Raw genomic sequence first — 23688 nt, 5'->3', positions numbered from 1 at the left:
ACACGTTGTTATCTTATTAATATTCATATGAATGTCTATCAATTATAGCATTGTATTTATTCGGCTTTAGTTGAGTACGAAAATGGAAAAATCAAATGTATACGAATTGTGAAACATTAACATTATCAAACGAGCAAATTAGCTATAACTTTTTACTTATTTTTCTTGTATGGTATTGCTGGCATATCAGCGTAACGTACGCAGTTAGTGAAAGCGTTTTATGCGTGTTTTGAGTATTTTTATATTTCAAATATGATGTACATGTATATACTTACATCAAAATTGAATTTTCGGTGTTCTAGACGATCTTTTATCATACAGACGATACAGTATCATTGAGATGGAAGAAAAAAAACCGTAGGACTGACGACATTAAAAATTAAAATACAGTAAACATTTGTGAAACTAGTATTTTTATATATATATAGTATATTATATACTAGTATATTATAACAATAAAGTATATTAAATATTGATTAAATATTTACCCCCCAAATAACGGTTACCTAACATTGAAGCGCAATGGGTTTGAGCGTTTACATGTCTGTAAGAGCATTGGGGTCCAAGGTGTATTTTTGGTAATTTTACAATTGATATAAATGAATTTCCATGGGGGGGGGGGGGGGGGGGGGGGGGTCTGGACCCCTCACTCCCACCCCTTCTCTAAATCTGTGCACACGATGATGTTCATGTAGGCACACAGAAGCAAATCTAAAACCGGCAACCGCCACGGGGAGGGGGCATAATTTAATTTTTAATTTTGTTTGTAATAATTATGTAGACCATTATACTTTCTATGACATAAAATGTTAAGATTATTGATTAACTGAAAATTCACTGCAAACAGTTCTACCCCAAATTGCACATAAAGTGCTGCTCATGTCACGATGTGTATTATCATAAGGGAAGGGATCTCATCCTTCAGTTATGAAAATTATAAATTTTAATTGTATTACCGGAGCTTGCATAGAGCCTTCATTTTTAATTAAACTGGTACAAAACAGTGTTATTTAGGGGCAAATACATGGTGCGGGTATTACTGTCTAATGACAGCATCTAGTTAATAAATTGTGCATACCTTACAATCTTAATCCACATAATTTTTATATGAAAATCTTGCAATCCAGAAATACTGACAACAACTGGAGATGAGCCCAGGGCCTCATAGATAATTGATACAAGTCACCTGATGAGTTGTTCATTAGCCAATACAATTGACAGGACATTTCATCAACAATTCCTTTACATCTTCAAAAAACATCCAATCATCACTACTAACCTGTCCATTAAAAACATCCAAACTCATTATCAGGAAATAAAATTAACATTGTTTCTCAATAATGGTAACTGCAAGACAACAAAAGAGCCCCAGCATTTCCAATCTGACTGGCACTGCGAACCAATTGTATTTTTAATTTTCTAAAACCTCTGTGGAAAAGCTTTCAATGCCCCAAAAATCAATCTAGTGGTCCAACATGAGAACCTGAGCTCAGCCTTAGATGAAATAACCCTAGCCACAGTGGCAGCAAATACCTGCATCAATTGATGGTTTAATCTACTTAAAGATCTCTTATGTCCCGTCCTTTTCAGGTTCATTCATTTCCCAATGCCACTGCAGAAGCTTTTTCCTTATATAAAGGCTATGCTTGCACAGACAGATGATTGTCATCCAGAATATTTTTCAATATTCTAGTTTTCTAAATTGGAATACACATTTTTTTTATTTACCTCTGTACACTGCAAAAACCACTTACTAACAGTAGTTTACAGTGTAATACAGAGGTGACTAATTATGGTTTACATTGTATACAGTAGTTTACAGTGTAATACAGAGATGACTTATTATGGTTTACATTGTATACAGTAGTTCATAGTGTAATACAGAGATGACTTATTATGGTTTACATTGTATACAGTAGTTTACAGTGTAATACAGAGATGACTTACAGTAGTTTACAGTGTAATACAGAGATGACTTACAGTAGTTTACACTGTAATAGAGAGATAACTTACAGTAGTTTACACTGTAATAGAGAGATCACTTACAGTAGTTTACACTGTATACAGTAGTTTACACTGTATACAGTAGTTTACAGTGTAAACAGCAGTTTACACTATCATACAGAGATCACTTACAGTAGTTTACACTGTATACAGCAGTTTACACTGTAATAGAGAGATCACTTACAGTAGTTTACACTGTAATACAGAGACCACTTACAGTAGTTTGCCCTCTGCAGGTCCCGCTGTGAGGACGTCGGATATGGCTATTGACGGGTCGCCGTTAGCAAAGTGTGGATTGTCTCGTCCACCACTGACTGCAATTCCAAATCCGAATCCTGGCACCTGTAAAATGCATCATTTACTCATATAAATCTAATTAATACAGCATCAGTAAAAACATCTCACATGTTAAAAAATTTGTGTGGTCTATTCAATCAGTGAAATATTTAAAATATTGACCACCAATGCTAAGTTTGTTGTTGACATCATATCAATTAAATCAAACAATGATTTTTTTTTTTGGTTAAAGTTAAAATCAATTTAAAAAATGCATGTTTTCCTGTTTATTCGATTAAAAAGTTAAATATTATATGACAACAATTTGTCACTGATAACTTTTTAGTCTGAAACATGCATAATATAATATTGCATATAATATCTGCTATGAAGTTAAAAATCAATTAGATAGAAGCCATTTGACAATCAGTCCTTAAGTGGTACTAGATATCACAGCTCTTTCAGCTCTTTCACAAAAAATCAAAGTTTCTTTCTTTCTTTGTTGATGAAATATATCAGATTTGGAAAGATTGAACAAATTAGGCAAAATGTAATGTAACATTTTTCCTTTGTTTTAGAGAAAATAAATAAACAAAATGTGCTATGCTATCTAAAAAAAAATAACAGGTTTTTAAGCGAACACATATTTTTTGTTCACAATCTCCCATAGACAACTTTAGGATCAATTCAAGTCATCAGACAAATGAAATACTCCCCTCTGCCAAAGTAAATTAAATCTGAAGTATGTAGTTACACAAAACATCCGTCTGATCAACATATGTCGGCATAACACAGATCTCAGTATCATAAAATCCCAAGGTCATAAAGATAAGTTCCAAGGTCAAAATGATGCTTTAAAACATATGGTTGTACAATCCACACAAGTCTGATGTGAAAAATACAGTTGTGAAACAGTGTTATTTCACATCATTTCTGCATCATCATCAGCCCTCTGAGAATTCATGCTAAAAAAAATTTTTCTTGTTTTTTTTGGTTTTTGTTTTTGTTTTTTTTTTTTTGGGGGGGGGGGGGGGGAATTAAAAAGATTTAAGATTTATTGGGGGGAGGGGGGGGGGGTGAAAAATTGACTTACTCTTCTCAAGGTAACATTATGTGTCTCCCAGGTAACATTGTCAAGGCCCTGAAATAGAAATGCCATCATCATCATCATCATCATCACAAATGTAATCAACCGAAGTATGATTATGCATAGGCTTATGCCATCAACCTCATATTTTATCTTCTTTACCATGAACTTCTTTGTCTAAATATATCAACGCAAAGAAAACCCCTGCATGATATACTGTTTTTAAACAATAAATCATATTCACATTATTGAGTCCATTTCATGCCACTGATAGACAAACATGCATGATATATCACAATATCATGCATATGATATAATATCATGATATCAGAGTTATTTATATCCAAATATCATTGTTTTTATTTATAATTAATTTTAATGAATTCATCAATTCAAATAAATCAAATCAATATTTAAATACAACAAAGCATTGATTTAAATGAACCAAAATTGATGTTCCATTCTTTCAGTTTCAAATACAAATACCTTATTGGCAAATCTATTTAATGCCTTGATATGCATCACACTGAGAAATGATGGCACAACTAAGAAATTAACATTCTCCAAACTGATCACAGATTTATCTATAAGTCATATCCTTCACAACACAAATTGAAAACTTAATATCCTGTAATGATCCTACAAACTGTCATGATAGCACTGTTACATTCTAAATTATTGCTGATCAAATGGCCCCAAGTCTTAATTTTCTCCTGTATTCAGTAACTGACACATGAATTTTCTGTTAGATTTGTTTTCTCAATTTCCTGTAATGCTTTATTCATGTCCATTCATTGTGCAGATTAAATTATGCTGTACAGTGATAATTAGCTTAAGGGTGGGTAATTAAGTTCCACACATTAATTAGCCCTTAACACACTGTTTGTGTTGGGGCAATTATGGAGTAATCTCTTTCCTTCTAATTGAAATAATAACACCAATCATTTGTCTACACAAACTTGCAAACAACACACAGACCATCTGTGCATTGTGCAGATGTCAACAGGAATGAATAAGGAAAAAATACATAAACACAAAATATTGGAAAAGACCAATTTTTTTTAAGTTTTCTGAACTCATGACTAATTGCAATTGTAAATCGCTAAGAAAATTATGTGTATTTATTTCAAAAATTTTTGATGCTGTCTGCTCCTCATAGTTGTTTTCCTATTATGATCCTTTATACTAAAATCTAACATAAGTAGTGATTCTATAGTCTGTTCTTTTTTTTTATTTATATTTTTTCCCTGTATGAAAATGTACCTGTTTGTCTGCACCTCTGACGATCTGTATTTGTATGTATTATATATATGTTCCTCTTGTACCAAATTATTTGGTCTGAGTGAATAAACTGAACTTGAACTTGAACTTGTATTATTTGGCAATTGGTCTTGTTTTCAAATATTTTTTTGTGATTATTTTGGCAAAATAATTTGAAACAAAGTATTCCAGCTTTATTTTAATCCTACCTTTTCTAAGAAATAAATTGCAGAGAGCAATATAATATGTCATAACGGCTTAAAATTAACAATGTTGACCCAATTGCAGGTAAATCTCTTGGCTATTCACAAATAACTATCATTCAGATGTCATATTAAAGGTTTGAGAAGATTTCTTCTATTGTTGCTTTGTTCACTTTAATATACTGGTAATGGCAGGAAAATCTAGGTCTCTATTAGAATTTCAAACATTTCTATGACAATAATTTTAACAATACCGGGTATATACATCTGAAAGAATTTAAACTTTTAATAATTGAACTACTTGACTGTTATAAAGGATTAGCTGACTACCATGCTGTGTGTTAGCTATTTTTCAGATTAAATATTGACAAACAACTGAGATCAAAAAGACACGGACATCTAATTGTAGTTAATCTGTGTTAATCTTGAACAATAACAATTAACAAGTGAATAACATCAAAGAAACAATTCTTATTATTAAAAAAATCTCAAAACGGAAAACAAAATTCCCTACACATTACAACACCATCATCATTCTTCATAATAATGACACAGACTTCAGGGAAAAATCTCAGGTTTCCTCATGCAGAGAGATGCATCATATTTTCCCTTGGCATGCCACCGTAAAACACACATGTACACGAGGTTGCGCAATAGTTTCCAAGAAAACGCCCGATTTTTTAGACAGCACCAGACAGGTACTGGGTTTCCTGACTCTGGGAGATTTCAGTCTCTTTGAGTGTTGGCACATTTCTTGAGTTTTTTATCTTATGATATGATGTACATTTTTACACTCATGCCAAGATCAAGAAAAATCTGCACAAACAAGTAAAATTCTTTCTCTTTGAATAAAATCAAGAGTATAATTGAAAATAAGATTTCTCTAAACTTCTTCTTTTCTTTCAAATATTAGTCGATAAGTATTTGACCTTATAGGGTCCATCCATTAGGTTCTCATACATATATGACCTTTGTTATTAACACTTGAAATCTCCAGACTTATAGTTGAGATTTTGAAATCATATGAAAATATAATTTTACCTCTGACAATCTCAGCTGTGAAAAATTGTCAATATCTATTGATGTATAAGAAACTAGCAGAAATAGAACTTTACCTCCAATAACAATGTCCGCTCCCTCCAAATATTGCAGGGTAGCTTCATGGCAAATCTTTTCCCATAAAAACTCAAAGACAAAAAGGGACAAGCACAAAAAAATATCCCCCCACCAAACAGTGGATCCCCTGAGCTCGAAAAGTCTGTAAAACGTCCCGATATTTAATACAACTGCAGAGGGCAAACGAAGTCAGTCTACCTCTGTATCATCATAATGACAAAGTGGTCGCACAAAGTTTCAGACACAAGGATCAATACTCTATTTTTTCTCCCCTCTTTATGAAAAGAAAAAAGATCGAGAGAAATGGACTGGTTAAGGCACGTGCCAAATCTTAACTCCTTTCATTCTGGACTGTAATTAGATTCCACATGCCAGTTCATTGATCCGATATTGATATTTCCTCGGACAGGTGTAAATAATTTCAATGGAACCAATTCCTTCAATGAAAGCAGCGCCGACGTACTACTCAATCTTTTCTTTTTTAAACTTGATGCAGATGAGAATCTGCTGACATCTTGGTACTTCTGTACTGAGATAGCTCTACATTAATTTTCAAACTGCAATTATATTCAAAAGTTCCGGTACCCAAAGTTTTATTTTTACACCTTGGATAATAATCCACGATTTCCACACGAAAAAGAAGTGAGAAGAGGGAGATCTTAGATCCCCTCCCCTGAATCTCACAAAAACAGTTACAGGTGCTGGCCTCTCTCTGATGTCAGGTCAACTGACAATGGTAGCCATTCACCTGAAAGACCACAATCCCAGGAGAACTTTACGAAAAAAAAATTAAAACAATCAGGGCTTCAGCGTGGAGTGCCACACACACGAAAAATTCCACTGATCTCCCAAACAACACACCAGCACGGCCTAGACACCCCAAGGCATGATGGGAACGAATCAGCAATTGCTGTCAGCTGCTATTTATAGATCTGCTGTAACTCAGCCAACAATGCACTTTTTATGTGAATTCCATCCACGAGGTAAAAAGAAATTGTTCAGCCAGGTGTAGTTGATAAAGGGGGAATTAGGGCACAAGGGACACAGTGCTACCAATTTAACAGCTTGGGGGGGGGGGGGGGGGGAGGGAGGAGGATCGGGGAGGGGGAGGGGAAGGGGTGGGGGTAAAGGAAGAATTAACGTTGGAGGAGGAGGGAGCTAGAGAAGATGTGTGCCCGGGAATGGGGGAGAAAGTAATCTGATATTATATATATGAACACCTGTATTTAATAAACCAAAAAAAACCGACAATGAAATTGAGAATCTTAATATTTAAAATGCACTGATAAAAATTCAACAATCAAGTGTTTCACTCAAAAATATGTAGGATCTTTCCTAAGTAACTCTGAATGATTTGACAATTCAATGTCAAATATTAACAATGAAATGTGACCTCCCAGAGTCCAAATAAAATTCCAGGTGAAATTCCAAACCAACATAAAGGCATCGATTAAGGTATCTGAACAATGTCTAGGTATTTGCATATTTTGAATAACATTCGTTTATTGATTTGACATCGAACTGCATGCCTGCAAGCATATACACTATACGAGTAAAAGTTAAAGACTGGCAGAAATCTGTTTTATAGGTAGACAATATTACTCTAAAGTAAATCATTTTCATATAACAGCCAGAATCTTATTCTACAACTTCACCATTTCATTCATTTGAATCAGCATCCTTTCATTAACTGGCTGGTCAAAAATGACCTCCAAACAAAGTATGCAACAGATGACATATCAGTATGAATTGCAAAAATCATACGATTAAAAAATGATGATAACCAATCAATTACAAGTTGTACTATGACTTTGAACTTGCACAAATGACCAAAGCTCAAGGTTAAGACATATTTACAGGTCACAAGCAATTGTGTGAAATTTTAGCTTCTTATAATTTTTCCATTTCTGTACAATGAAAAATGACAATAACAAACTGTCAACCATCTCAAAAATCCATAAAACGAAATACAAATTCAAAGCAGAGCACCATGGACCTCTAAAAAGATAAAGGTAGGAAGATATGGCCAAATGTTATGCAATTTTTCTAAACAATGACCTTGAACTTGCACAACTGACCCTAGGTCAAGTTCGTGACACTCTAAGGTCATAGGCAATCTTTTTGTGAAGTAGGAACTTCCAATATTCCTCCATAAGAAAGACATGGAGCAGACATGATTGCACAGACAGACAGATGGACAAGATGATTCCTATATGTAAACCCCCCCCCCCCCCGACTTTGTCAGAGGTATAAAAATTTGGAGGAAAGGGGGTGGGGGGGGGTGTCCTTGCATCGGTGACTCTTTAGTAGATGATAGATATATAAGAGTTACATACTCTTTTTCACAACTTTCAATAAACAAAAAAATGATGGCTTCCATACATACATTTTTCAAATACATGTATTGTATCCCAAAGCTTTAGTGTATCATTTAACTTCCTTTGTCCTTGAGACAGAATCTTATGTAACTGCATGGTGCTACTAATGTATCATTCTTATGGAAATTTGATATTTTAATGGACAAAATTCTATACACATTTATGCAGGTAAAACTGAATTGCTTTTCTCAGGTTTAAACAGCAAGGTTTCAACATTATACAAGAATTTACAGAACTCAATATAAAGACAAATGTTACTTTAAAACTATGATAGTTGGATTAAGACTTTCAATACATTTACCATTCACTATCATCTACTACTGCACTGAATGGACTTTTGAGAGCATTTAACATATATCACAGGCATCAGATTCGGGGGGCTAAGGGGGTGGGGGAGGGGGAGGCTCCCCCCCCCCCCCCTTTTTTTGCAATGTTAGACATAACTGTAACCATAATCCTTTCTTTTTTCAAAATTGTTGATAAGTGTATCCCCCCCCCCTAATCAATTTGCTTCCTGAAAAATTTCATGTGACCTTGACAAAAGTATTAAGGTCATTCTTGTTTGGTTTGGTAATACTTTCACACTTTTCTAAAACCATGCACTTAATGGACAAATTTCTCATGTGTCACTTTATACTTCAGATAAATTCAAATGACTTTGGTTCAATCTTCAAGGTTATTGCTATCTTTCTTAATATATATATCTACAAACTTACAACAACAAAGTAACTTTCAATTCACAGGAAATAGATAAATATAAATTTGATAAAAAGTTCTAATATGAAAGGTGGTCTACAAATTTTCTATGCAAGTACAGCAATTGTGAAAATAAAACAACACAAAAAAAATTAATTCAATATCATATTATTCTTCAACATTGCTCAAGTGGCCTGCCGTTCCTCATGAAAAGTCAAAACTATATTTTGTACAGAAGTTGCTCTATTCAATTTGTAAATACTTTTACAATCTCCATTCAGGAGACCTAAATACCAATCACACCTTAATGCATTTTAGTAAATTGACTTAGAAAACAATACATGCATTAGTATGCAGTACATGTATAAGTAAGTTCTTTATAACTTGGGCTTTGTTAAATTGATAAATGCATTAAGTTAAGCAACAAAAAATACCTCTACTTTTTTAACTAAAAACTTTGAATCTTCGATGTTCAAATTTTGATTCAGAAATATTCAAAGAATCCAAATTTAATTTTACCTTGGTTATAAACTAGATGTTACACAATATCTCTGAAATTTTTGTCTTGACTTTAGCTTCAGTTTATCAATGGACACTTACCAATAATATGACTGAATAAAATCCCTCCCGATAAGTTTTAATTAAGAATCACCGAAAAATAATCAACAGTTCCAGACTACGATCAGATCCCCACACACCCGGCCGATACTATATAACACCGACACAGTACACAGACACGGGATCTTTAACACTGTAACACGGTCCACGCTCTGCGATTGAATATTTTTGTGCAAAAAACTTATCTGTCATCATTATGGGGCCCCAAGGGAGGGGAACTGTTACCAGCAACGACCTTCAAAATTAAATACCAATTCTTTTCTTATTTTAAAATGCTTCACTGTGTCTAAGGTTTATGGATAAATTATATGTGAAAAATTAAAAGCAATAGACCCATTTTCAGTGTATAAGGATTAAAGTATTTTAAAATTTATTTTATTGACAATTTTCTGCAACTCTCTCCCCCATCAAGGCATATATTATACCATTCTATCAGACAGAGTTTTGAAAACATTCAAGTGCATTGACTGTAGTGTCAAGCGCGAGGTGCATATACTAATGACTGTAAAGCCTGAAATGGTACATATACTAATTGTAGTACTTCTGTAGCAGTGTTTACCAGTGATAATCTCTCAACAGCTTACCCTCCATGTTAATGCATCTGTATTAAGTCTCCATGGCAGTTACTGTCAACATATACATGTCCCTATTGCTCTAGTCTCAGAGTACACTGATCTTATAGTCATATTGTGTACTGTTTCAGTAACTTACTTTGCAGATAGTATCTAACACTATTTCTAATTCAAATAGAGCAGAATTAAATCAATGTTTAAGCTCAAGTCAAAAGATGGGGAGAACCCATGACAATACAGCTATACAATTGTTACCCATCAAATGTTAATCTTAAAGTTCAATGAAAGTTGGTACTCTTATCATTGATTAAAAAACCATACATCAAAAAATGTCAACTATAACAATCAAAATAGATCAGTTCAATAAAACAATGACTTAATAAATAAACACCCCCTTCTTTTTTTAAAAAAGAAATTGAACAGATTTTAGTTATATAACAATATACTGATAGGAATATTTAACATATTATAGAAATTATCATAATAGAAATGTCCCCCCCTCTAGAGCCCCACACAAAATGTTCAAGGTGACCTCTATCTACAGCCACCCCTCTGTAACTTGGATGACCTTCAAGAAAATCTCACTTTGTACCAGTTTTGATTAAAAAAGTTAAAAATAAACCAGCTAGAGCATACATATATATATATATACAGTGTAGCATTTGACAGTTCCTTGTACAATTATTTCTCTTCTTCTCTGTCAATCCAAAATATTAACACTGATGTATGGATGGACTGTTGCATCTCACCTTAATATCGAGATTTCAATATCCTTTTGAAATAAATTTCCTTTAATTGAATCCCAGAAATCTCGTGATTACAGGGATCCAAATCTCTCTATATGTCTGGAATTGCATGAATGGCTAATTCATTAAAATGTGAGGTCCTACATGTAGCATAAAATGAAGCCACTATCAGACTATTATCAAGCTATACATGTCACATGCTAATAAAATACAGTTTATATTCCCAGGAGTTCTGACAGCATCTAATCAGTTCCCATGGAATGTAGTTTTCAATTAACATGTTGTAAAGGCAAGGAGAACTCATAATAATTGAAAGAATGACACATTTATGATGTTCAAAACAGCCCCCTACCGCCCAACAATCAGCCGGAACAATGAAGTTACACCTGTCCAATTACCATCCATAGCTCAATTAAAAAATGAGCTAATTAATTTCACTCTCAATTGAGACGGACTGGAATAGAAATGGTGTGCTTCATGAAAATACATAGTTTGAAATTTTTAATGTTTCAATCTTTCTATATATGCACTATCTTGATGCCATGTACCACCTTCACATGCTCACACCTTTCTATCCACACTTTCTCTGCCCCCAGGGTGCCTCCGTGGTTTCACTGTCACACATGAGTAACCTGTAGGAATGCAGGTGCATATCTGACACGGTATCCTGCAAATACCTTTTCATATCCCCGTCATGCTCTTGCATCACTCAATAACGTGTACCTGTAATAATTTCGGTGCAGTCTCGAGTTATTCAAAAATAGATAACTTTGAAAGTTTGTCTTTGACAATTTTTTTTCCCCATCCCAATCATTCTATGATTTTCCTTTCTCATTTATTCCATCATGCTTTATTTTCTAATGCCATTTCCTTTTCTTCCATAGGTCTCTCTCTCTCTCTCTCTCTCTCTCTCTCTCTCTCTCTCTCTCCACACACATGATGATCCAACAGATATCCTCAAACACATTCCTGAATGCTGTTACACAACATCATGCCATAAAACACCATGTCACCCTGAGGAAAGCTGTACATGTTACACACAGGTAATTGTCATCAGCTGGTGGGGAGCACCTGTTTTATAGTATGAATGTTCCACAGCCCATCTGGACACCTACAACCTTCTCTACACCTCTATCTCACAGAAATCTCCCACACCTTTTTGGTTTTTAATCTTGTCAAATCACTTGTAACATGTCACCTAGCTTGGACAAAGTCACAAAGGCTCCATCTTTATTATGTAATAATTGATCTCGGAACTCTAAAACTACACCTTGACTACATGAATTTTTTTTTTGTTTCCTGTACAACTCATTATTTTGATTTTACATATAAATAAGGCACCTAGCGATGTACTTATACTCAGTTTATAATTTTAAAATAAAAGAAAATTCATTGAAACAGTTACATGTACAAATAACCAGCATTTCATTTCAAACAGATGTATTAACTTTATTATTGTAAGCCAGCTTGTAACAATTGCAAGAGCAGTATTATTTTAACCATTATAGCAAGCCTATCAGACCCAGCTAAAACATCACAAAACAGTGGACAGTGGTTTATCATTATTCTGGCGATCAAACAAAATGACTTGATTCCCTTCTATTTACAGGTCATTTCCACCCTATTTGATAAAAGCTTACTTAGTATGTACAAATAGCCCTTATCATCATAATGACCTGCCTTCAATGAGATTAGCCAACCAGTGCTGCATAATACAATACCCATATCATGTGTACCCAAAGCCAACATTCTCTGTCTATCACTGCTTCCCTGTTCAAACGCCTATGAATTGAGCTTTGCCATTAAGAGCTAATTGAGTCTTCAGTTGTTATCTTTTGCAAATGTGTGTATAATCTAGTCCCTCAAAGGCCTACAAATTAAGTTCTGAATGTTATATAATTAACTTAAAGCCTTGTTATCACTTCTAAATGAGTCGGTTATTTTGCTCTTTAGGGGGAGACATACCATACTACCCGACTTTTTTTGCAAAGGATTCTTAAGAAAGGAGAGGGAGGGTGTACTTAACACCATACAACATAGAGGATATAAAATCCTGCCAATTAGTCCATATTACTGTTAATTTTGTTGTTTGAGATGGCGGATTAGCATGATAGCATAAGATCTGCATGATAGTGGCAGGTAATCAGACAACACTGATTATAAGCATCAGCTTATGTAAATGAGATACTCCAATGCCTTAATTCAACCAAAATCTCAAACCTCTTTTGGCAAATCAACAACTTGTCCAACATGATTCATCAAGACTTAAATAGAAACTGAAACTCTACAGACAGAACCCAAATAGTTGTAGAGTGCATAAACTGCAAGGCAGCTAAAAGCTAAGACCAAAACCATAACCATATCTATCTATCTAGATTGTAAGCGTTTAAATTTTGGAAAAATTGTTAAAAACAAAAATCAAAATCAGCCTGAACTGAATGGCAAGAGATGAATAGGAACAAAAACTGTCTTGCATGCTGCAGGATGCATAGGCTGCAAGGATCAATAGGGAACAACTTATGCCATTAGAAAGCCTAAAGCTTCAAGGTCCGAGGCCACTGCCATACAAGTTACAGGGTCTGCAGCTGCAGTCTTACCTGAGAGTCGAGCACGTTCTGCCAGAAGTTGATGTTCTTGGCGTGTAGGTCTGACAGACTCTTGGACCAGCGTAATGGGTTATTCCTATGCATTGTCACACACTCGTATTAAGCATACAACACTTCTTTCGAACAAGGATTTCACATATTCCTTTAACAATACAACACCCCAAATTGGAATGTGGATGTACACCGTGGAATGAATTCCTTGTCAGAAATCCTTGTTTGTGCACAAGACTTGTTGACTTTACAACTGTATTATTTTTTCGGGGGGTAGATCAGGCTCTATTCAGTCAGTTCTGCTCATTCCGTCCTGACAATGGACTAAATATCTTCTGTTGTGAATTGACTTCTACTGTGCAAACTTTGGGAGCTTTAATTATAATGGAGAGCTTCGATGATGATGTCTATTCAATGAGACCCAGGCTCTAAACTCCTTGTATGCACCTTTTTCCTTTCCTCTCTAATAGCAACACATTCATGTAAATGTTTTTTATGGCTTTTTGCTAAATCCAGGGAAGCCTTTATTCAAACATATGGGTGTCCATCTCAAGATATACCATTGCATGCAACAGTCTCATTTCAAAAAGCAAAAAAAACCTAATTTTTTTCTTGGACACAATTAATTTTTTCACAATCGTTCACTGTCACACAAATATCAGTTTCATTTCTTCCAACCTCTCAACAAAGGGTCAGGAAATACAAAAATAAAACTTTTTTTCGGAGAGAATGAAATTCCTTTTTAGTCAAGGGGATTGAAATTTGCTTAAAATTTCACCCCAAACTAGACGACTAGAAATGTTCTGAGTTCTCATGCAGTGTCTGTCCCTGTGTCATGTCAAAGGAATGCATTTAATATAGTCATTGACTAGTTATTTATCTTTGATAGAAAGTATAAGCTGGATCGATCGGGTCCCTTTAAAATGAGATATCTCCTCTAATCCACAAGGTCTGTTTGGGGATATTGTTTTTAAAACACGGAACAAATTTCACACCTCCTAAATTTGACACCCTGCAGGCGTTAAAGAAAAAAGGAAGAATTTCGGAGAGAGATGGTCAGATTCAATGAGTACAAAGAGATAGTGCCTCCTTTGTTGTGGGACAGGGAGTCCAACTCTTTAAATCCCCTCTCTCAGTCGGTGGTATTTTCCTGGACTTCAGACTCCCTCAATAAGACAAGTAGCCTTAAAGACGGTACTTTACAGTGATGTAATCCAATCGACCTGATTAGAAGCCGGAAAATTTAGGTCAAACTGCTGCTGCGTCTCCTCTCAGCGTTCCCCTTCTCACCTGTATCAGGTAAATATCCAGGTGTGATTCATCACAGGTAAACACAAACTCAGTGATATTTTGGTTCCACTTCCTAAACACAAGTTATATAACAAATAACAAAACCCCCACAATGATCACAATTTGAGGGAGAGGCAAATCACTATAAATGACATCAGACACAAATTCTGGCAAAGACTATATAAAGTGTCCCTTTTTCTCTTTATCCAGACTTCAACCTGCAATCCTTTCTGGCTAGTATGGACCTGGAATATCTAAAAGCCAGGACAAAATTTTTAAAAGTCTCTGTGTTGAGAGGAAATACAAAGGTTAATCCCTAACGGCAGAGAGAAAGTGTGATCCCAATGAGGTTAAATACTCCCCTATGTATGTATTACACTGTACGCACCGAACCCCTTTTGTTAAAAAGTTCAGAGATCTATATCCCTATATATTAAATATATAAGCCCAATTTATCTCTGATCTCCAAAGTCAGTCACTCATTTACTGGTGGCTTCACTGTGAGGCCCCTCTCATGTAGGAATCGCGACTAATCTGCAAGTTCTACGAATGGACCCCAAAAGGTGTCTCCAAAGAAAAATATACACATATTAACTTGTTCAAACACAGAATAAAGTGCACTGAGGGTTTAATTACGATTTCAGGGACACAATCTTCTTTTTGCACCTTGCTCAGGAACTTGGATAATATCACAAATAAATGGGATTTTCAGATAGAGAAGTTACTGTAAATGCAGACTGAAATCAAACACAGGAAATGCACTTATTAACAGCGTGAGGTGGAGTGCTTCATTCCCAAAAATTTTATCTCCACTCATAAAAGAGCTGCAGTGTCCAAAATTAATAACTTCCACTTTATAGCGCTTCTCCTCCTTCTGCGAAAAAATGTTTTAAAAATTATCTGCTGAATTGATCAGACAGATATTGGGTATGTTCAAAATATGAAACTTGTTAATGACTGCATACTGCACTGTCACTCACAGAATTAATAACCTGAAAATCTTCTACCAGCATCTGCCCCTTCCAGAATATTGCTGACAAGATGACGTCAGTTTGTCAGCTCTGGGTTGTAGGGTCAATGGTGAACAAAAAGTTCAAAATCTCCTGAAATTCTCTTTTTTTACACAGGAAAAAAAACCCAACTAGTACGTACACTGGTTGTTTCAACAACTGTACAGCTGACTGCTTTAATTAAATTTGTAGAAAATTCAAAGAAATTTCCCATACGTATATTGCACCTTGGCTTTTCTTCACATTATTTTCCTTCTTAAGCTCCCTATAGGAAAATGAATGTTGTCCAAAGATGGAGAGATAAAGAGAACAGTCCTAACACCTAGTGGTCAACTTCCTGGAAAGGAGCAACCTCTGTCCCTGCAGATGTTTTCCACCGGAATTAAGGAATTCCTCTGGAAATCTAACAGCTTCCCTCAGTCAGTCACTGCCCTGCGAGTATCATTGAGTACTGTGATGGTTGTCGGCTCTCCTGTTTCCTGACAAGTTACATGGGTAAGTATAACGCAGGAGCCCTGGTTACCTGTTACAAGGGGCCCCCTACAGGTGTAGTCTGACCGGGCCGCCAGTCTTGTAGATTACTGATACACGCCGGTTTCTAGCCAGAGGCCCCCTCCAGGTGTATAACGCACATTCCTAGCTGAGACGGGCTATAGGCTCCCACCTCATCCCCGGTCGTCATCCGTCACACACGTAAGGAGGATTGACAGCCGAGATTTGGACAGTGTGTGTCGGCAATACACCGATGTGTATCATACAGACCTCCATGTATTAATGAAACTCCATCTACGAGAGGATCATATGTCACAGACCAGGCCCATGGCCTATCACAGAGGATTTCTGTCGATCAATTTACTCTTTAAAGTTTGTCATAGAATAATTCTATGTTCATCCACATGTAAAGTAAAATTCTTCAACAATAATAAAATATCAATTCAAATATTTGTATATATAGATTCTTTTTACTATTAACCATTCAATATCACAATCTCATAAGAATTCATTAGAGGACATGCAATTAAAAGTTAAAATCATTGCAGAAATTAAACCATTGAATTTCTACCAACATGTTTCCTCTATCTATCACCATAGCACCCTTCCTTGTGCCTCCTTCATTATACATGTAAATTACTTTGTCTTGTGACAAAATGTTAATTGTTTTCCCTGATAACTGGGCTCTATTATAGTGGAATTTTATCAATGAACCTCTGGGTCATGCCTGCCTTTACTGATATGGAGCAGACACACAGCCTTCATTAGCATCTGGACCACAGGCCCACCCAGTCTAGGTCCTGATTAATCTTATCCTGATAAAGAATCTCCTAATTTGATCGGAAAAAAAAAATGCCAACACAGCACAAACTCTGTCCCATAAGGAACAGCTCATATTGAGCACCAAAAGATCACCTCAAATTTTTCATCTAATAAAAAAGGAATATCATGCACATATGTCAACAATTCACTCCCTGCCTTTTATATAATACTGTAAAAGCTTTTAAATGATTAAAGTAATTTGAGCTGTACTAGAATGATCTGGCCAAATATCTGCACCCTCCTTCCCCCATCCCCCACCCCCCAAAAAATGATAATTTTCCACACAAAAAAGACACAGGCACACAAATCTGTTTCGGTTAATTAGCAAAAAGGGAGATAACTCTGTAAACTACAAAACCATCAAAACAACTTAATCAAAATTTATCTTTACTAAACAATAACACATTCACAAGTACAAACTACATTAAAGCATGCAATATTAACAATTAGTAAAACATGAAACTTCTGAAGATTAATACATTAAACATTATAAAAAGTTTTCATCACATGCATAAATGAATACAGTTAATTTTTTTTTTGAAATTTCAGATATTGATGTTTAATCAAAGAGGCCTTCGCCACTCAATGGTATATATGAAGCAAGAAAACAAAGCCCACATAACAAACCAATGTCACTATAAATGTATCAGGCTGAGTTTAACCTATTAAATATTTTGTTTTTGAGAAGTGGGGAAAAAATACACTGTATTTTTTACATTTATATTTAGGATCATGAAAAAATGATTTCATAATATCACATATACAGTTGTATTTTACCTTACAACTGGCCAAAAAAGAAAGAAAGCATTCCTAGCTAAGAAATATTCTTAATGTACTTGGTTTTAAGATTATAGCTATCAAATGCTACATCTCCTGATCTCCAGCATTTGCAATGTACAGTTTAGACTAAATACCTGCTTCCTATGAAACCTATGAAACTGATAGGTAAGGAGGACAGAGTGGGGAGGTAGGTAGCAGTGTTAGGAGTTATTGTCAATGGCATGCACATTCTCTTACCTTGACCTTCGTCGGTGCTTTCACAAAGCCCTTCACAAAGAATTGAAATATTTGTCAAACACATTATACATTCAGTCATAATGCAGAACATCCAAAGGGGAATAACTCCAAACCAATTCTGCAGATCACAGCTACTCCACAAGTTCTTTCCTTTTTTTTTACAGAAAGATAGAAATGATTTAAATTGAGGAGAGATTGTTTGATGTCACAAGGTTGAGTAAAGAATGAGTAGATAGTGAGATTTTTTCTGATGAATACCCATCAGCTGATTTCTCTAAGTCAACAAATGTCCATATTGTACTTTTTCAATTGAAAGAATTTGTAATTAAACCTATGCACAACTTTATAAACTAAAAAAAATAGCTAAAAAAGCTTACTCTTTCACTTATTAAACTTTAATCTGGCTCACTGCTGAAACACCTTTACAATAATTTGAGTGTTACAATAAAATTTCACATAAATTGGGGTATTCTTTTCAAAACATATGTCTCAAGTGCTGTGATATAAATCTTTCACTCATGTTCACTCACCCTCAAACAACACATTCATAATATTGTTGAGTAAGGTCTATTTTGAGTTGCTCCATTTATTGACAGGCCAATAAATCTTTGAATAAAACTCAGGCATCAATATTCAAAAATATTGATTTTTTAATTTCTTCTCCATTTTCAAATTCATTAGCACTTTTTAAAGCAAACTTTAGAAAAATTATTTTAAAATGAATCTGTAAATTCACTGTGTACTTGACTTTTGAAACACAAATCTACATGACACATCCACATTTTCCCTTTATATATTTGTCTCCAAGACAACACTTCTTGATTTACATGTCTCCATGACAACACTTCCTGATTTACATCTTTCGATGACATCACTGTAATTTACATGTCTCCATGACAACCCTTTGTAGTTAACATGTCTCCATGACAATACTTACATCTTCCTGATCTGTCTCTGGCTCCATCTCTCTGAACTTGTCCAGTAACCTTTGACTTTTCCTGTGGGCAGGGGGACTCAATTCTGACGATTTCCTACATATATCCAAATTAGAAAAAATTATAAAAATATAAAAAAAAAAATTAGAACGCTTTTTATAATTAATAATAAACTAATGTTCAAACAAACCTGATGAGAATAATATCACTTATTATATGTCTTACTGTCTGACTATCTGGTTGATCAATCTCATCTATGAGATTGCATGATCAACCCAATATATTTCTATAGTCAGTCATTAACAAACATAATAAATGTTATGTTTTCCCGAGAACTAACAAGTAAGACTTTTATTCACAAAACACAATGATCTACGCAAATCCATGTAAAAGTGGCCTTACCGCTTGTCCATTTTTATAGAGGCTTAATCAAACTCTTGAAAATTATCACTCTACATTTCAAATACTCTTTGCAAATCTTTGCTGCACCCTTGTTTACTTATAATGTTTAGCTGCTGTTCAATTTTAAACATTTTCTCCTTTTCCTCTGCAGAGGTTAGAGAAAATCTTGATGCTGCCATTTTATTCTGCTCCAGACACAACAATATGAGGTCAATTCAAGGGGCAACTAACTTTTCAAAGGGCAAATATCCAAATCTTTGAAGAACTTACGAATCCCTATTTCGGTATTAAATATTATGAACTGTCGAGATGAGTAGGCAAAGTGTTGGCCATTTTGCCGAATATTAATTCTCACTAGACGGACATAGAGATATATCCGGCAGTCATGTATCATGTATAAACCAATGAAAGTTTGATATTTCAGTCCGAGCGAAAACAAGAGATTATTTAGTGCACTTATTCTTAATATCCTTTTCCTCTTTACATTAAATTCATTACACCTGATTTATCATATAGAACCATTTTAACAAGGCCTTGGACTTTCAGTAGGATGTAACTATCTGGGTTTTTTTGCATCAAAACAAGTTAAAATGACGCTGGTTTCAAGCGAAATACCGGTATACACCGATTGTGTAGTCTTAGCTCAAATGCCAGACAAATCTTGTTGATTTCAAAGAGCAATGGCTGAGTGGCCTACAAAGAAATAGACAGAACAACGTCACATTCCTGTCTGACACAACTACCCAAAGTCCAAGCTCTTGTTAAAATGGTTCTAATATTCTCCTGAATTCCCAAATTGCAATATATAGTACGTACGTATTTGTGTTTTTGGACGGTTTTCCAGTGTTATTCTCGAGACTGAACGCTGAATCTCGCTCACTCTTGAGCAGCTCGAGTTGTCTGATGGCTTGATCTCGCTCCTCTATGGCCTTAGCGTTCTCTCTGAGCATGAGATCTCGCTCATTGAGCGCCAACTCCAGGCTTAGCTGTAACGCCTGAGTGGGTTTCTTCTCCTCTCCATTGGGAGATAGACTTCCTGTCAAAGATAAGACATGTAATTATTATAAGGAAATGCATAATAAATATCTTCAAATTCATTGAATACGTAATGCAATGACAGACATATTTGGTTCAAAGCTTTGAAATAAAAGAAGCTGTTGTTAAAAAAAAATCCCCGTTTTATCAATGATTTTATTATCAAGCATTACAATGAAGTCTATAGGAAATCATAGAAAGTTAATCCTTTTGCAGCCATTTGACTCATAGAGCCACACTAATACCCATTTTCTGCTGGGCTTAGCAGATGAGAGTCATTGACTCCCCATGGATAGGACAGTATACGCCATTTTTCCAAATGAAATGAAGTTCCTTGTCCAAGGAGACAGCACACAACATTAAGTTATCTAAGTGGGATTTGAACCAGCAACCTTTGCTACATGACTTTTAACTTACGGAGATACATACCCTCAAGACAAAAAATTCAATCTCCTTTTTCTTCATTAATTATTTCATCTTAAATTTTCATACTAAATAAACTTTCCATTCTAATCTGAATCACAGATTTACCTAACTCAAGTTTTTAACTACATGGGTTTTTATCCAATTGAAACCAGTGAATGTTAAATGATAATCCAACTGAAAAAATAAGAAATATGATCTTCATGACATTTATTTCTGGAGGATGTTGTCCCAACCTAGTCCAATCAACACAAACAAAATCATTTTAAAAAGCCAGTCTAAAAAAAGAATTCAATCTATATGTAGTCTGATGGTGGTTGGGGGTATTTCTTATACATGTATATATATACCATTTGCAGGCAACATTACTTTAAATTTAACTTACATCTGGTTTTATGATAGATGGTCATGATATGTGTATGTAACTCAAGTTTAAATTTCAAAGCCCCTTTTGAATCTTATTTTGTCCAAATTCAATGTTGTCCTTGGAAAAAAAAAAACATGTGTCAAGACTTAATTACCCGATTCTTCCTCTTTTGAAAACCAACTAGGGAAAAAAGCCAAGAAAAAAAAAGAGCCATCTTAATCTAAATATCAGTGATTTAGCTTGCACGCGGAGAGCAGTGTCAAGCCATGTCAAACACACACGGTGCACCGCAATTAAGATAGCGTCAACAAACACAGGCTAATGAACATGTACCGATAATCACAGGAATCAAACAATTACTCACTTACGGTCACAAAGACTAATTTACACAGATCTACCTGTCTGCTATAGTGTCGCAATCATTTCAGCTTTGCAATGCTCTAGATATGTTCCAGATATCTTGTTAGAATTAAGTTTACAAAAAAGCAGGGGGAGAAAAGTTTTGCATTTTGAACATGCCCAGAGAATGAGTGTAAGACTGCAAGCAAAACTGACAAACAGAACATACAGAGAAAATATATCTAGATGAACTTAAGAAGTGAAGACTACTTTTCTGCGGAGAATAAGAGAAAACCTGCATTAGTCAATTAATGTATAGCTCAACTCCAATATCTCAAATAGCCATATCTCGAATGCCATGGATATGATTAATTTATTTATAGAGTTTCCAACCACTACATTTTTTTAAGTATTTCAATGATTACATCTCCAATTTTTAAATATCTCTTATATCTAAATTTAAATTTCCCCAATCCCGTTTAGAACCATTTAAAACAAGGTTTAACTGTGTTCACTCTCTCTCTCTCCTCTCTCTCACTCTCTTTCTCTCTCTCTCTTATCTCTTTCTCTCTCTCTCTCTTGCTTCCCCTCTCTTCCTTTCTCTCTCTCTCTCTCTCTCTCTCTCTCTCTCTCTCTCTCTCTCTCTCTCTCTCTCTCTCTCTCTCTCTCTCTCTCTCTCTCTCTCTCTCTCTCTCTCTCTCTCTGTTTTGTTCCCCTTCTGTATATATCATAGTTTACAATTTTATTTGGCCAAAAGCTATAAAGAAAGAGACACACTTCTTCACGATAGAAGACCAGGAAACTAGACTCCTGACATCTCCTGCTACCAGACCTCTCCCTCGTTTCATTAATTATCCAACAGTTATGTCATTCACCTTAAAAGGCTGGTCATGCTAAAAAACATATTAATTCCTTCTTTCTAATTATTTTTTAAAACCGACAACTAAGTTTAATGCTTCCATTGTGTCAGACGAGAGGTTTGCTCTCTGTGGTTCTAATGTACACAGTCAATATTGACACAAGCATTAGCTCCTGATAAACAATGCAACAATGCAACAATGTGTATCAAACATCTGAGACATAGATACCAGAGTCAGACTTGACTCAAAAAATTACCTACGTGAGTCACCCAATGTACCTGACAAAACAAACCAATGTACCAAACATTGATTTTTTTTCTTTCTTTCTTTTTTCTTAAGGTAAAATCATGATTCACAGATATAACATCCACTTTAAATTTCCTCCCCCAATTCCAAACAGCATTTACATACCTTCAACAGAAAACTTCTGAAAAACCCTGTCCCTAATTGACTTGCAATTTTCACCTACAGCGTTCCGAGCCAATACCTCTCCCCTAAAGACAGGCCGACATCCCTGAACCTCCCCCGGTAACGTAATACTCAGCGAGCAGGCCTGGGAGAGGGTAGTTCTCACACTGTATTCAAAGCACTTCCCCTGAACCATTTAAATGCATTAAGATCTGTAGATAGTATTTTAATATTTTGCTTTTACATCTTGTACACTAATTCCTATAATAGACGACATTACACCCCCCGTTATACAAAAGAAAGAGAACCTATTCTCCCAATAAAGCTTTTAAATCAAGCGCAATATGTCTCGATAACAATTTTTTAAGCTAGAAGAGTTAGCACTGAATATCATACATATAGATGTCAATTAAAAAGAGAAAATTCTCTCTGAGACTCTCTTTGTCTTTAGCTCTCAAGTCTTTGTCCGATACAAAATTTCTTCATAAAATGACGAGGCCTCTGGAGACAGCATTGTATGGAGATATTTGACTAAGGGGGAATCATATTACTTATGTTTGTGGGTTTACCCTAAAGACAGGTCCTGCAGTTTGACTCCTGGGGACAGGAAAAAATCATTTTTACTATACGTCTGTGGGTCACTCTTATATTCAATAAGGAGTAAGGACTGGCATTGCAGCCACTATTTCAACCACATAGACCAACCACTGCATGTATGTCAGTGTGGAGGCAAAA

The 23688-nt window shown here is 35.1% G+C and overlaps 1 protein-coding gene across 16 annotated transcripts in view; it reads right to left on the bottom strand.

The window, feature by feature from the left end:
- The window catches only part of LOC105334159 (tight junction protein ZO-1), an 89817-nt gene that overhangs the window by 58013 nt on the left and 8116 nt on the right, over positions 1-23688 (bottom strand). For 11 of the 16 annotated variants that reach the window (XM_066069149.1, XM_066069155.1, XM_066069117.1 and 8 more), the window contains exons 2-6: positions 20338-20557; positions 19122-19215; positions 18185-18214; positions 3374-3421; positions 2222-2346 (exon numbers count right to left, since the gene is read on the bottom strand). In XM_066069149.1, coding sequence (XP_065925221.1) covers positions 2222-2346; positions 3374-3421; positions 18185-18214; positions 19122-19215; positions 20338-20557 — 517 coding nt within the window. Of the gene's footprint in view, positions 1-2221; positions 2347-3373; positions 3422-5945; positions 6842-9620; positions 9789-13553; positions 14877-18184; positions 18215-19121; positions 19216-20337; positions 20558-22956; positions 23165-23688 lie in introns of those variants that run through there. The other 5 variants (XM_066069131.1, XM_066069120.1, XM_066069164.1 and 2 more) reach the window with 5 other exon arrangements.

This window comes from Magallana gigas, chromosome 1 (assembly GCF_963853765.1).
Source record: "Magallana gigas chromosome 1, xbMagGiga1.1, whole genome shotgun sequence".
NCBI lineage: Eukaryota > Metazoa > Mollusca > Bivalvia > Ostreida > Ostreidae > Magallana > Magallana gigas.
Note: the sequence above shows the minus strand (reverse complement) of the source record. Positions and strands in the feature narration are given on the sequence as shown.